The sequence below is a fragment of the Mobula hypostoma genome, chromosome 11, assembly GCF_963921235.1.
Source record: "Mobula hypostoma chromosome 11, sMobHyp1.1, whole genome shotgun sequence".
Lineage (NCBI taxonomy): Eukaryota > Metazoa > Chordata > Chondrichthyes > Myliobatiformes > Myliobatidae > Mobula > Mobula hypostoma.
Genome location: NC_086107.1, coordinates 46,404,668 through 46,417,588, shown reverse-complemented (window position 1 = coordinate 46,417,588; position 12,921 = coordinate 46,404,668). Strand labels below are relative to the sequence as shown.

Sequence of the window (12,921 nt, the reverse complement as noted above, 5' to 3'; positions counted from 1 at the left end):
TTTTTTGTTTTGAGAGAAAACAAATAAAAGTGCAGATACTGGAACACAAAACAAACAACATCTGCAGAAAGAGAAATCACTTAATATTTTGGGTCAGGAATGAGAATCCTTGCCAAAGTTGAAGGATGAGGGATGTATTATCATCATCTGGCATTGATGTAGTTTTGCACAACAACCTTGCTCTCAATATCAATAAGACCAAGGAATTGACTGTGGACCTCAGGAAGGGGAAGGATGAAGATCACACTCCCGTCTTTGTCAAGGGGTCAGCAGTGGAAATGGTAAGTGGTTTCCAGTTTCTAAATGTCAGCAACTCTGAAGATCTATCTTTGGCCCAACGTATTGATGTAAATAAGAAGAAAGCATGCCAGTGGCTATATTTCATTAGGAGTTTGAGGAAATTTTTTAATGTCACAAAGACTTGAGAAAATGTCTACTGATATGTGCTGGAGAGCATTCTGACTGGTTACATCACAGTCTGGTATGGAGGTGCCAATACACAGGATCAGGAAAAGCTGCAGAGGGTTGTAAACTCAGCCTGCTCCATCATGCCCACTAGCCTCCTCACCATCGACGACATAAGACCATAAGATGTAGGAGCACGATTAGGCCATTTGGCCCATGAAGTCTGCTCTGCGATTTCATTATGGCTGATCCATTTCCCTCTCAGCCCCAATATATAAGACTATAGGACATCTTCAAAAGGCGATGCCTCCATCTTTACGGACTCCCACCACCCAGGGCAGGCCCTCTTCTCATTACTACCACCAGGGAGCAGGTACAGGAGCCTGAAGTCACACACTCAGTTTTAGGAACAGCTTCTTCCCCTCGGCCATCTGAATTCTGAATGTTTGATGACCCATGAATACAACCTCGCTATTTTGCCGTCGTTTTGCAGGGCTTGTTTATTCTTATATTTCTTACTGTAACTTATTGTTTTTTAAATGTTTTGCACTAAAATGCTGCCGCCAAACTGCAAATTTCAAGACCGATGTCAGTGATGATAAACCTGATTCTGATTCTGGGATTGAGCTGTTGATGAACTGAAATCATTAGTCATGAGCTTTTAAGGCAATCCAGCCCCCACCCTGCTCCCCATTCTCTCTGCTGCTCGATGGCAGAATCGATTGCAATGACACATCCAAATGCCGGGTTGGGCTGAAGAAGTAGAATATGTGCAGGAGCAGCCTGTGCCCCAAACATCTCCATGCAGCATAGAATGGCACGGAGAGCATATGTGAGAGATGGGATTAACTCCCAAGAAGGGTTTCAGTGCCGGTGTCTAATAACAATTCCATCTGAATGAGGTTCAGCCTGATCAGGCCTGACCAATCATGACCCCCATGAACACCTAGTATTGCTATGCCATGTCAATGTCATTTGTACACTCTCGTATTACAATTGACAATTGATACATAACATGAGAGAACAGAAGTAACAATAAAGCTGCAGGGGGTTGTAAACTCAGCCTGCTCCATCATGCCCACTAGCCTCCTCACCATCGACGACGTAAGACCATAAGATGTAGGAGCACGATCAGGCCATTTGGCCCATGAAGTCTGCTCTGCGATTTCATTATGGCTGATCCATTTCCCTCTCAGCCCCAACCTATAAGACATAGGATATCTTCAAAAGGCGATGCCTCCATCGTTAAGGACTCCCACCACCCAGGACATGCCCTCTACTAATTACAACCACCAGGGAGCAGGTACAGGAGCCTGAAGTCACACACTCAGTTTTAGGAACAGCTTCTTTCCCTCGGCCATCTGAAATCTGAATGGTTGATAACCCATGAACACAACCTCGCTATTTTGCCTTCATTTTGCAGGCTTGTTTGTTCTTATTTTTCTGACTGTAACTTATTGTTTTTTTTAATGTTTTGCAGGAGCAGCCTGTGCCCCAAACATCTCCATGCAGCATAGAATGGCATGGAGAGCATATGTGAGAGATGGCTCATATTGTATGAGATTAACTCCCAAGAAGGGTTTCAGTGCTGGTGTCTAATAACAATTCCATCTGAATGAGGTTCAGCCTGATCAGGCCTGACCACTCCTGACCCTGGCCCCCTGAACTCCTAGTATTGTCATGCCATGTCAATGTCATTTGTACACTCTCATATTACGATTGACAATTGATACATAACATGAGAGAATAGAAATAACAATAACTTACTTTACTTTGAGCAAGAATATTGGGAAATCATGAATACAAGAGATTCTGCAGATACTGGTAATCTTAAGCAATACACACAAAATGCTGGATGACCCCAGCAAGTCAGACTGCATCTATAGAAGGGAATAAGCATTAAATGTTTTGGATTTGAATGAAGGGTCTCATCCTAAAACATCGATTGTACATTATATTCCCCTCTACAGATGCTGCCTGACTTGCTGAGTTCTTACCACAATTGAGAAATTGCATTTTTATAGTAATAAACAGAAGAGATTCTGCAGATGCTGGAAATCCAGAGCAACACACAAAATGCTGGAGGAACTTAGCACTTGCACAGTATCTTTTCTGATCATTCAAAACAGTATCGCAGCTAATACAATACTTTTTAGTCACTACAATGTTATGGAAAGGAAATAATTGATTATTTTACTCTTTGCTTGACAGTTCAGATCAAGAATTTAATTATTAGACAAGCTTAATTAGTAAAGAACAACATTATGCTCTGAATCTTGGCTAAATTTGTTTCAGGATTAATTGTAAAATATGTTTGAATAAATGTACAATTTCGGCCTTAACCTCACAGAAGGAAAATAATCTGAATGTGAACAAAATGATTAATTCTACACTGGCATACTGAGTGCATCAATAACCTTGTTTTTTTTTTAATAGTATTACTGAAATGAAATAGCAATTGTTAGATTGTTTGAAAATGTTCTGAGAAAAGGATATTATTTTGGAGTCATCTGACTTGCATTTTGGCTTTTATGTCTCTTATGGCCAGAAGGACGCTCTTGCTCAAATGGAAAGATGCGGCCCCTCTAATTCACACCCAATGGTTACGTGATGTCATGTCATGTTTAAATTTAGAGAAGATTCGATGTTCAATCTCTGAATCTAGTCAAGACCATCAAACATTGTGGGGATCTTTTCCGAATTATTTTCAAAACCTTTGATTTGCTGTTAAAGCACAGACGATGACTAATAATTTTTTTCCTTTTTTTCTTTACTAATCACCTTCGGTCTTAGTAGTGGGTTAGATTTTTTTAATATAATAAAATTACTATATTTCAATGTTATGAATTAATTAATTTGTATGAATATAGGGTAAGGAGCCTTTATATGCGATTTTGTATAATGTATTGATATATATATATTTTTTTTCCTGTACTGTGTATTCTTGTATGTAAATTAATAAAAATATTGGAAAAGAAAATGTTCTTTTCAATTATGAAGATGGGAAATTGTACAAGTTTCATGTTGTTCAAACAGAATTTTAGTTGAATTGTTAGCCCATTTGGCCAATTGCATTATTTGATTTGTAGACCTTATTGATGTTCAGCTTCAAATTCATTTTCATATGTTCATGATTTCTTCATGCAATAATGGTTTTTATTATTCTGTTCCACTCTTTTATAATTTTCAATTTTAATAAAAATCCATTCTTCATATGACTCCATTTTAAAATTTATACGAACAGTACTTCCGGTTTGTCTTTCTTTCCACATTTTCTTTCATTTTGATGCCTCATTAACACAAATGAAAGAGCTTAATAATCAATGTAAGACAACATTAAAAGCTGCAAAATATTCCATATATGATTTACATAATTCACGTATGAATTAAGTGGATCTAATTCAAATCACAACCAATTTAAACAGAATATATGCTTTGATCTGCTAATTCTGTTGAGGAAAAAAAAGCAAATATAATGGTTTAAAATTTCTTTGCCATTCTTAAAACCATCACTTCCTTGTTGAGAGAGGATATCCTCAAAGTCTCCAAAAACAAGACTTTGGAGAGGTGCAGAAGAGGTTTACCAGGATGCTGCCTGGATTAGAGGGCATGTGCTATAATGAGAGATTGGACTAACTTGGGTTGTTTTCTCTCAAGCAGCGGAGGCTTAGGGGAGATCTGATAGAGGTTTATAAGATTATGATAGCCACAGAGTACTGTATATAGACAGTATCTTTTTCCAAGGTTTGAAATGTCAGATACCAGAGCCCATTTAAGGCAAGAGGGGTTAAATTCAAAGGAGATATGAGGGGCAAGAAGTTTTTACACAGAAATTGCTGGGTGCCTGGAATATGCTGCCTGGGGTAGTGGTAGAGAGTGATACATGTGGGAATTTTAGGAGACATGGGGACATAAAAGTGAGGGAAATGGAAGAATATCGCCATTGTGTAGCAGAAGCGAAAAATTTAGTTGGCCATTTGATTATTAATTTAATTGGTTTGGCATAACATTGTGGGCTGAAGGGTCAGTTCCTGTGCTGTACTGTTCTATTTTCTATATGGGTATGAATTAGGAACAAAAAAGGGTGTTGTCATTTGACTGGGGATGTATTACAGACATTCAAACGGTCAAAAATAAATTGAACAGATATATAGGCAGATGACAGGGAGGTGCAAGAAAAACATTGTAGTATCAGGGGGTTTTAATTTCCTGAATAATCATAATAGGAATTATCTTCAAATAAAAGGCTTTGTGAAGGAACCTTGTTTTTTTCAGATCTATTCAAGAGATTGTTGGATTGGGGTATAGAATTGTTAATTTTCTTGCTTTTTAACTTTGTTTTGCTTGCTTATATTTTTATATAATCAGCTATATAATGTAATTTTTCAATGAAGTTTCTAACAATTACAGCACAGTTGGCTCTGGATTTTTCTAGAAACTTTTCAGATTCAGTAGCAAGTGTCATACAACCTGAATCTGGATATTTTATTAGTTAACTGTTTTCAGTACAATTTCCTTTACCTCGTCTGGTATAAGAAGACCATTATTACTTTTTAGTCTAGTCTTTTCTTTGAACTCTCAACGCTTCTTCTTGTTCTTCTTTGCTATTATAACATTTAATAAAACAATAGTAAGCATCAAGTTCTATGCTTCATTCTTGTTTTCTGAAGAACCTTTAAATTGCTTAAACATCGGGATCCAACAGCTTGGTGGAGTCAGCAGGATGGTTGCGAAAATTTAAGGGGTAGAATAATCCCAGATGAAGGGAAATATTTTGCTCCATACATGCGACCTTCCTCTTACTTTCCTAATCGTCAGAGAAATCTCATTCTTACTTCAATACAGCATCTAAACAAAGGAAATTTAGGATAAAGTTAAATGTGTATAAAATTAAATTTGGTTGCAAATCTAGTGATTAAAAAAAGGAAGTAACAATTAAAGTGTTCTGCATAACAAAAATTGTTACAAGCTGGAAGAGTATCAATGAGATTAAAATTGTTACAAGCTTGTTGAGTGCCAATAAAATTATCATCAGATCATTACGTTGACAAATTAAGCGTTATGTACAGCAAAGCAATGTCCAAAGTAGTGCAACCCACGACAGAAAAAGGAACTGATCCCCCAGTTGTTAGGTGTGAACAGATGACTGAGAGTTAGGGTTCTTACCTGTACAAAATATTTCAAATTGACAAGATTAATGAAGAAATCAGAGTGAAATATGCTGTCAGTGTTGAGTCTAATGAAATTTGGCTGCTGGTAAATATCAAAAAAATCATGAGAAAAACCTTGGGAATGCTTGAGGGAAAGGAAAAAAACTGCATGGGCATTAGCAGTGTTATCACAGTTAAAAGAGAAATGAACATGCTGAGTTGGACGATCAAATATGTGGTTTTAAATGTGAATACGTTGAGTCAGAAGACTGAACATGTAAGTTAACAGAACAAGTAAAAAAGTTAACTGAACAAGTGGAAAAGGAAAACTGATGAACTACAGAAACTGCATGACGGAGACAGAATTAACTGAATGAGTGAAAGGACTACGGACTAAGTGTAATTGCATGAAATTGCATTGCATGGAGCTTCAAGATAAAATGAAGCAGTATCAGAAAATCCAGCAGGGACCTCAAGTGGAGTGATGCTCCTCCTTGGAAAACACTCCCGATATTGGACAGTCTTATGGGGCAATGCTACATGCCGAACTCAGAGGAATTAGGAGATGGAAATTGCAAGGACTCTACAGAGACCTATAGTGACACAAGTGAAGATGGCAATAATGGAACAATAGGTTAGCCAACTATATAATGACTTGCCCCAGTAAAGACCAAGGGAGTGATAACACCCAGAACTGAAGATGGGAATTATGAAAAGAGACAGGTTTATTATCAACCAGCTGAATCGGAAAAGATTGATAGATGGTCCAAAGAGTTTTCACATCCTGAAAAAGGAGGTTTAAAGTCTTGGGCTGAATTTCAATGTATTAAGAACCTATACAACACCCATATCATTGGAGAAAGGTGGTTGAGTGCAAGCAAAGGACTTTTGAAAGCATTTCTGAACATGAGGAACACTATAGAACAGTGTGGTTGAGCTACTCAGGAGTTAATAAGAAGTCAACCATCCTCTAATGGCTGATCCACCAACAATTTTCAATGCCCTAAAGCCATCGTGCAAGTGATTTACAATTATCAACGTGGCCAGTGGATTTTGGTTTCTACCACTGGCATAGGAATGTCAGCCATAGTTGGCTTTTACACTTAATGGACAACACTATCCCACAGACTACCACATGGCTCTGAGACAACATCTTAGGGACTTACCAGCCATAAATTTGACTATCATACAGTATGTAGATGACGAACTAATTGCATTTGACAATGCAGACCAAGATGAACGTAAAGTGTTTTATTTGCTTGATTTATTCCCCAAAGGTTCACAAAGCAAATTTGGACAAGGCACAATTGCAACAATATGAAGCAATTTATTTGGGACAGGAAGTTTCAAAAGTTCAAAGTAAAATTTATTATCAGAGTACATACATTTCACCATGTACTACCCCGAGATTCTTTTTTTGTGGGCATACTCAGAAAATCTATAGAACTGTAACTGTAAACAGGTTGAATGAAAAACTAACAGTGCAAATGCAAATATAAATAAATAGCAATAAATAACGGGAGCATGAAATAACAAGATAAAGAGTCCTTAAAGTGAGATCATTGGTTGTGGGAACACCAGATGTAGAATGAGTATAGTCACCCTCTTTTGTCAAGAGCCTGAAGCTTGAGGGGTAGTAACTGTTCTTGAACCCAGGGGTGTGAGTCCTGAGGCACTGATGGCAGCAGCTGGAAAAGTACATGGCCTGGGGTGGTGAGGATCTTTGATGATGGATGCTGCTTTTCTTACAATGTTACATGTAGATGTGCTCAATGGTTGGGAGGTTTTTACCCATGATGCTCTGGGCTGAATTCATGACTTGTTGTAACATTTCCCACTCAAAAACATTGGTGTTCCCATACCAGGTCATAACGCAGCCAGTCAGTACATCACACCACACATCTATCGTCAAGGTTTTGAGCACATGCCAAATCTCCACAGACTCCTAAGGAAGTAGAGGCACTGTCATGCTTTCTTTGTAATTACAATTATATGATGACTCCAGGACTGGAACTATGAAATAGTGTCAGCCATCAATTTAATATTTCTGACACTCTCCACCTCTGCTCCTCCGATGGAACCTCATGGAACCTCTGGTTTCCTTCTCCTGAAGTCCACTATCAGTTCCTCAGTTTTGCTGACATTGAGTAAGAGGTTGTTGTTATGACACCACACCACCAAATCTTCAATCTCCCTCCTGCAAAGGCCAGCAAATCTGCAACCGCCTACAACAATCCAGCAACTGTGATAATTTCTGGGTTTGTGTAACTACAGCAGAGCATGGGTTGATTCATCTCCTGAAATTGGACAACCACTCAACATCTCTTGAAGGGGAGAAACTGCTTAGATGATCATGTGATTCTGAATGAGGAACAACTGGAAGCTTTTCAAACTTTAATAGTGAAATGATGTACAGGTCCTGCATTAGGAATCCCCGATATGTGTAAACCATTTACCCTGTACGTCAAGGGGAAACATGGCTGCATGATGGCAGTCATAGCTCAAGAACATGGAAACCTGCAGCATCATTCTGGTTATTATTCTGCCAAATTGGATAATGTAGTATTAGGATGGAGTTCGGGTTTATGAGTAGCGCAGGCAAACTGTCTGGAAGTCATGGCTGTTTCTCGCTTTGTGCTCAATCAACATTTAAATGTTCAATGTCTTCACTTAGTACATACATTACTGACAATGAATCAGGCTTTTCAAGTAACAGCTGCTCAGTGGTCTAAATGGTCAACTGCTCTTGACTCACCTAATATCATCATCAAGTGAGGAAGTCCAGTGGATCCAGCTACACTGTTACATTGGGTTAGGAGGGCTATAATGATTATGACTGTGCAAGCCATATAACATGCCAGGGAGAGCAAATCATTACAAGTAAATGCCTCTGTTGAACCCAGATCAGATATTGTACACCAATAACTCCTCAACAACTGAGTACAGAGTCTGAATGCCTGAATGGACTATTGTTTCTGAAACTATTGGCATCAGGAAGCATGATTCCTGGTACCTCTACACAGATATGAAAGCCCTGACTGAAGCCTGTAAAATTGCGGAAAGAAGATCAGCTAATACCTACATGGATTCTTGTTATGCATTTGGAGTTCATGACTTTGGAAACATGGAAGCAAAGAGGATTTAACGTATGAGGAATGTTTGATGGCTCTGGATCTGTCCTTACTGGAATTTAGAAGAATGAGGGAATATTGAAAGGCCTAGATAGAGTGAACCTGGAGAGGATATCCTGTAGTGAGGGAATCTAAGACCAGAGAAATAGCTTCAGAAAACAAGGAAGTCCCTTTAGAACAGAGATGAGGAGGAATTTCTTTAGCAAGATGGTGGTGAATCTGTGGAATTCATTGCCACAGAAAGCTGTGGAGGGCAAGTCCTTGGGCATATTTAAAGTGGAGGTTGATAGATTGATGATTAGTAAGGGAGTCAAAGCCTATGGGGAGAATTCAGGAGAATAGAGTTGAATGGGATAATAAATCATTCATGATGGTATGCTGTAGCAGACCTGAAGGCCCAAATGGCCTGATTCTGCTTCTATGTCTTATGGTTTTGTTACGGCTTCAGGAAACACAACTGTGATTGTCCAAATAGTACAAGAACTCATGGATGTTACTGGGGGACAAGGAAATGGCGGATGAACTAAGTAAGTATTTTTGCATCAGACTTCAGTGTGGAAGACACTAGCAATTTGGTGCAAGTTCCAGGTGTCAGGGGTTATGAAGTGTGTGAAGTTTCCATTACTAGAGAGAAGGTTCTTGGGAAAGTGAAAGGTCTGAAAGTAGATTTAAGTCACTTGGACCAGAAGGTGTACACCCCAGAATTCTGAAAGAAGTGGCTGAAGAGATTGTGGAGGACCGAGTAATGATCATTCAAGGATCACCAGAATCTGAAATGGTTCCAGAACACTGGAAAATTGCAAATGTCACTCCACTCTTCAAGAAGGGAGAGAGAATGGAAATTATAGGCCAGTTAGTCTGACCTCAGTGGTTGAGAAGATGTTGGAGTTGATTAAGAAGGATGAGGTCTCAGGAGACACATGATAAAATAGACTGTAGTCAGCATGGTTCCTCAAGGGAAAATATTGCCTAAGAAATCAGTTGGAACTCTGAAGAAATAACAAGCACAATTGAAGAAGGAGAATCAGTTGATGTGTATTTAGATTTTCAGAAGGCCATTGACATAGAGTCACATATGAGGCCGCATAACAAGCTACAAGCCCGTTGTATTACAGTTCGACTTTCACTAATCTGGCACCATTGGAACCTGAGGAGGGCCGGATTAGTGAAAATGCCGAATTACAGAAGGATTACATTAAGCACAATCAATGCTAGATTATCAAAGGAACCAGATTACAGGTAGTCGGATTGGTGAAGGTCGAACTGTACAGGAAAGATCTTAACATGTATAAAACAGTGGCTGATTAACAGGAGGCAAAGAGTGTGAATGAAGGAAGCCTTTTTTTGTTGGCTGCCAGTGACTGGTGGTGTTCCACAGGTGTCTGTGTAGGGACTGATTCTTTTTACATTATAAGTCAATGATTTGGATGATGGAATTCATGGCTTTGATACAAAACTTGCAGATGATACAAAGACAGGTGTAAGGGCAGGTAGTTCTGAGGAAGTAGGGAGGCTACAGAAGGACTTAAATATACTAGGAGAATGGGTAAAGAAGTGGCAGATGGTATACAGTGCAAGGAAGTTTCTGGTCATGCGCTCTGGTAGAAGAACTGAAAGGGTTGACTATTTTCTAACTGGAGAGAAAATACAAAAAACTGAGACCTAATGGGTCCCTAAATGTTAATTTGCCAGTTGAGTCTTTGGTGAGGAAGGCAAATGTAATGTTAGCATTCATTTCAAGAGGATTGGGATATAAAAGCAAAGGTATAATTTTGAAATTTTATAAAGCACAGGTAGGGCCTAGCTTGAAGTATTGTGAGCAGTTTTGGGCCCCTTATCTTAGAAATGATCTGCTGAAAATAGGAAGGGCTCAAAGGAGGTTTACGAAAATGATTCCAGGATTAAGCGGCTTGTCATATAAAGAGCGTTTGATGGTCCTGGGCCCGCTATTCATTGGAATTCAGAAGAGTGAAGGGTGACCGAATTGAAACATATTGATTGCTGAAAGGCCTTGATAAAGTGGATGTGGAGAGGATGTTTCCTATGGTGGGAGTGTCTACAACCAGAGGATACAGCCTCAGAATAGAGGGTCGTCCTTTTAAAATGGAGATGAGGAGGAGGAATTTCTTCAGCCAGAATTATTTGGACTCCTTTGCCACAGGCAGCTGTGGAGGCAAAGTCTTTATGTATATTCAAGGTAGAAGTTCATAGATTGTTGACTGGTCAGGGAATGAAGGGATATGGTGGGGGGGGGAAGACAGGAAATTGGAGCTGAGAGGAAAAGTGGATTAGCCATGATGAAATGGCACAGCAGACTGGATGGGATAGATGGTCTAATTCTGCTCCTATATTTTATGGTCTAAAACAGAGCAGACAGTGAAGGGAAACTTACACAGAGCAATGCTTTATAGACTGACCAAATATAATAAAGAAAACCAATTAAATTTCCGAACATTCTCTGACCGGGGTGGGGGGAATCAACAGTTTAACATTTCCCATACCATGGGAAATAACTTTGTCATAGCTAATCTGTTCAGGTCTTTTAACTTTCGGGATGTTTCTATGAGTTCCCCACTCATTCTCCTGAACTCCAGGGAATACTGCACAAGAGCTGTCAGACGTTCTTCATATGGTAAGCCATTCATTCCTGGAATTGTTCTCGTGAATCTTCTCTGAACCCTCTCCAATGTCAGTATATCCTTTCTAAAATAAGGAGCCCAAAACTGCACACAAAATACTCTAAGTGTGGTTTGACGAGTGCCTTATAGAGCCTCAACATCACATCCTGCTCTTATATTCTATATCTCTAGAAATGAATGCCAACATTGCATTTGCCTTCTTCACCACTGAATCAACCTGGAGGTTAACCTTTTGGGTATCCTGCACAAGGACTCCCAAGTCCCTTTGCATCTCTGCATTTTGAATTCTCTCCCCATCTAAATAATAGTCTGCCCATTTATTTCTTCCACCAAAGTGCATACCCATACACTTTCCAACATTGTATTTCATTTGCCACTTCTTTGCCCATTCCCCTACACTATCTAATTCTCTCTGCAGGCTCTCTGTTTCCTCAAAACTATCTGCTCCTCCACCTATCTTTGTATCATCCACAACTTTAGCCACGAATCCATTAATCCCATAGTTCAAATCATTGACATACATTGTAAAAAGCAACAGTTCCAACATTGACCCCTGTGGAACTCCACTGGTAACTGGCAGCCAGTCAGAATAGGATCCTTTTAATCCCACTCTCTGTTTTCTGCCGATCAGCCAGTGCTCTGCTCATGCTAGTAACTCCCCTGTAATTGCATGGGCTCTTATCTTGCTAAGCAGCTTCATGTGCGACACTTTGTCAAAGGCCTTCTGAAAATCCAAGTATACCATAATCTATTGCATCTCCTTTGTCTACCCTGGTTGTAATTTCCTCAAAAAATTGCAGTAGGTTAGCCAGGCAGGATTTTCCTTTCAGGAAACCATGCTGGCTTTGGCCTATCTTGTCATGTGCCTACAGATACCCTGTAATCTCATCCCTGACAATCGACTCCAACAACTTCCCAACCACTGATGTCAGGCTAACAGGTCTATAGTTTCCTTTCTGCAGCCTCTCACACTTTTTAAATAGCAGAGTAACATTTGCAATTTTCCAGTCATCCGGTACACTGCCAGAAATTATCAATTCTTAAAAGATCATTGTTAATTCCTCTGCAATCTCTCCAACTACTTCCTTCAGAACCCAAGGGCGCATTTACCAACATTGTACTCCATTTGCCAAACCGATTGCCCACATTCACCATCTTCTTATCAACCAGGATCTGCCCAGAGTCCAGAGAGGTTTGGTAAATCATCACCAAAATCTCTACTATAACTTCTGGCATTTCTTTCAGTACTCTGAGATGCATTCCATCAGGACCAGGGAACTTATCTATCTGCAGGCCCACAAGTTTGCTCAACACTACCTCTTTAGTGATAGCTATTGTATCGAGGTTCTCAGCTCCCATAGCATCCATAGCATCTCTCTTTAGCATGTTAGGTTGTCCTCCACCGTGAAGACCGACACAAAATAGTCATTCAAAGCCTCGGCCATTTGCTCATATCCCAGTATCAATTCCTCCTTCTCATCCTCCAAGGGACCTACATACACTTTAGCTACCCTTTTCCAATTTATATTGTTATACAATTTTTTACTATCCATTTTTATAGTTTGTGCTAGTTTATTTTCATAATCTAGCTTCCTT

General features: G+C 39.4%; 1 protein-coding gene across 5 annotated transcripts in view; it reads right to left on the bottom strand.

Moving 5' to 3' along the window:
* Nucleotides 1–2,192: 2,192 nt before the first annotated feature.
* The window catches only part of LOC134353698 (protein IWS1 homolog), a 69,784-nt gene continuing 59,055 nt past the window's right edge, over nt 2,193–12,921 (bottom strand). For 4 of the 5 annotated variants that reach the window (XM_063061963.1, XM_063061967.1, XM_063061970.1 and 1 more), the window contains one exon: nt 2,194–5,253. In XM_063061963.1, the coding sequence (XP_062918033.1) occupies nt 5,237–5,253 (17 nt within the window). In that variant the 3' untranslated portion in view covers nt 2,194–5,236. Of the gene's footprint in view, nt 5,254–12,921 lie in introns of all 5 variants that reach the window. The other variant, XM_063061971.1, reaches the window with a different exon arrangement.